We start from the raw sequence: 3124 nt of genomic DNA on the forward strand, positions 1-3124 counted from the left end.
ATAGGTGGAGAACCCCTGGACTACAGAACACCCCCCTATGTTATGGAGATGTGACGAGGAGGAGGGTTTCTGTAGTGCCATGCTAGGGGGACCACACTGCTCCTCCATAGATACAATACAGTGAGTGAGCGTTGTCATCCTAGGACACCAGTGAAAGCGGCAACCCCATCTGCGGACCAATGAACTGCAACATGTGGTCACATTGTGGGCGGGATCTCTGCACGTCTGCGATGTGTCACCGATGGTTCAACATTCACCTAAAAATGGACGGGGTCCGAAAATCAGTTCTGTCCGGTTCTAAGTGAACGCTGACGGGAGAAGAGTCTGGGAAGGCCGGAGAAGTGAGCGGAATGGGAGAATGTTGTCCCAGATTGTTCACTTCTCCAAACTCTGCACCCTTGTGTGAATAACCCGGTGAATGTCTTTCACCTCCTGTGCTGTGCGTACAACCAGCAAATGTACATGAACCCGCTCCTCTGCGGAAACAACACCGTGACACTTCCTGCGCACCGTGACACTTCCTGCGCACCGTGACACTTCCTGCGCACCGTGACACTTCCTGCGCACCGTGACACTTCCTGCGCACCGTGACACTTCCTGCGCACCGTGACACTTCCTGCGCACGTGACACTTCCTGTTCTCAGGGGAATATTTATAAAGCAGTGAATCTGATCCTCACCGGACATTCACTGCAGGAGAATCTTCATTGTGCGTATGTTTTAAACGACCGCGACTGATCCGCCACCAGAAAGTGTTTGAAAGTCGCATTCACTGCTTTATAAATATTTCTTGGTGCTGCCGGCTGAACGGTCCACTTCCTGTCGCGTACTCAAAGTTTATCACACAGACTCGAGGGGCGGCTCATCCGAGGCTCCGGGGGCTTCCACCACCAACATAGAAAACCCGGGGAGGGGGCGGCTCTGTTGCCTACACCCGGGGAGGGGGCGGCTCTGTTCCCTACACCCTGAAAGGGGGCGCTCTGTTCCCTACACCCGGGGGGGGCGGCTCTGTGCGGAATGAGGAGCTGCGTCTATGTATCTGAAGGAAAGAAACTGCCGAGTGAAAGGAAACATTGTAATTGAAATAAAAGAATCAGAAAATCTCTGTAAACGTCTTCAATGTCTCACTTCAATCCGAGTCTATGAGGAGGACAATGGCGGCCGGGTGCGGTAGGGTCTGTGGGCCCCCAGACAAAGCCGGGCCCTGGTCTCCATAGGGTGGGGAGAGTCCGCTGTCTCAGCTCAGGACCCGCACCCACCCAGTCCACACACAGAAGGCGGCACGGAGGGGCTCGGTGAAGGTTGTGGTGAAGGTGTGGAGGTGCCGGATCGGGTCGCCCAGCTCGGAAAAGGAGATCCGCCCGGCCTCGTAGTCCAGATGGATTCTCAGTTTACGGCGGGAGATTGCGTGAGGTAATTGGGTGACTTTCCCGTTATACATGGCCGCCAGCTTGTTGTCACTCCAACGTATGCACCAGGACGTTGTGTTGTTCCCGAAGAGTGACTGCCCCCCCTTTCTGGTGGTACTGCCATAGCAGAGCCCGATCCTCCACCGTCCCGGCTCGCTGGTCTCCACGTCCCACCGGTGCTGCCCCGACGAGAACATCCCGGTGCTCAGGACTTGGTAATATTCGAATCTCTCCGCCGTCTCCGCACGGCCCTGGTTCTCCTCCGACCAGGACGCGGTTTTCAAGTCACCGGAGACGACGACGCGGTTCCCGGCTGTGTTTATATCCAGTTCGATGTCTGAATCCCCCGAGACCCCGGCCCCCCGCTTCACGCCGGACATGATGTCGGACAACGCTGCCAATAATGTCTCGAAGATCCGAGTCTCCCCCAGATCTCCATCGTGGACCTCTTCTCTTGGACCCTCGTCCTCTGTTCTCTTGGCTGTGTCATGGAGGTCCTCTCTGTCCCGGGCCTGGAAGGCGGTCAGCGGTTCAGTCTGGTTGCACAATATCTCGATGTCATTCATCTTCCTCGAGAGCTCCTCCTTCTCCATCTCCAGCCGCTGGATCCGATCAGAGAATGAACCGGAGATCCGCTCTTCCTTGCTGGAGATCGCAGTCAGGACTCTGTTCTCCAGGTCTTCCAGTTGTCTCCGGAGGTCTCTGAACAGGACGGCGACTCTCTCCGTGACCTCGGCTGCTTTTCCCTGCACCTCTCTCCTGAGTTCCTGCAGTTTCCGGACCTTCTCCTCGGCCTCTCCTCTCCTTGCGGTCAGTTTCTCCAGAGTCTCTTGAAGTCTATCCTTCTCCGAGGCCTCATCCGGTGATTCCACCCGGTGTCCCCGGTGCTCTCCATCCAGCCTGCAGGACGCACAGGAACTATCCAGGATCTTCTGGTGGTCGGGGCATTTCCCGTCTCTTGCGGACCTCCTTGGCGGAATCAGAGTGTGTTGTACCGACTTGTTGTGTTTCCTCAGGTGGTCGTCACACATGGCGGTCTCGCACTGCACGCAGGACCTGGCGGCAGGGACAGGAGAGTCGCAGTAGGTGCAGTAGATCCCGGTCTCCTCCGGATCGGGCAGAAGGGACAGGAAATGCTGCGCTATGTTGCGCAGGGTTTTGTTCTTCCTCATATCGGAGCGATCTTGAAACTCTTCTCTGCACTCGGGACAGCTGTACACTCCCGTCCTCTCCTGCGTCTTCAGAAAGTCCTCGATGCAGAGCCGGCAGAAGTTGTGTCCGCATCTCAGCGTAACGGGATCCGCGTAAATCTCCAGGCAAATCGAGCAGCCGAGCTCTTCCCGTAAGTCGTTGGAAGCCATGGTGCCGAGCTGGAAGGAGAAGCGATATCCTGGAAATCCTCTCGGCAGGTCGTGTAACTCGATCCTCAAAGGTGCAAAGGGCGTCTCGGTTCCTCCTCGTCACCCTGACGGTTGCTCCACGCCCATCTCTGACAGCGACGTACGGAGTGTGGTAGGTGCCGGCGCCGCCCTCGCTCTGCTCTGCAGGTTCTATACAATTCCCTGTCACAACCATTTCCATCGAGAGTACAAAACGAAGCGGCAATCCGGGCCGAGAACGGACAGACGGACGCACCACCATGCCGGCTTTTCATACAATGTAACAATATAAATGTTTATTTCGATGGAATGAAACATTGTTAATAAAGTGTAATGT

General features: G+C 56.0%; 1 protein-coding gene across 1 annotated transcript; it reads right to left on the reverse strand.

Annotated features, from left to right (window-relative positions):
- Nucleotides 1-1236: 1236 nt before the first annotated feature.
- LOC108801512 (E3 ubiquitin/ISG15 ligase TRIM25-like) lies at nt 1237-2769 on the reverse strand. Its single transcript, XM_018573399.1, has one exon. The coding sequence runs from the start codon at nt 2767-2769 to the stop codon at nt 1237-1239; it is 1533 nt and encodes a 510-aa protein (XP_018428901.1).
- Between the last annotated feature and the right edge of the window lie 355 nt (nt 2770-3124).

The sequence above is a fragment of the Nanorana parkeri genome, unplaced genomic scaffold, assembly GCF_000935625.1.
Source record: "Nanorana parkeri isolate BGI_ZX_2015 unplaced genomic scaffold, ASM93562v1 scaffold2364, whole genome shotgun sequence".
Classification (NCBI taxonomy): Eukaryota; Metazoa; Chordata; class Amphibia; order Anura; family Dicroglossidae; genus Nanorana; species Nanorana parkeri.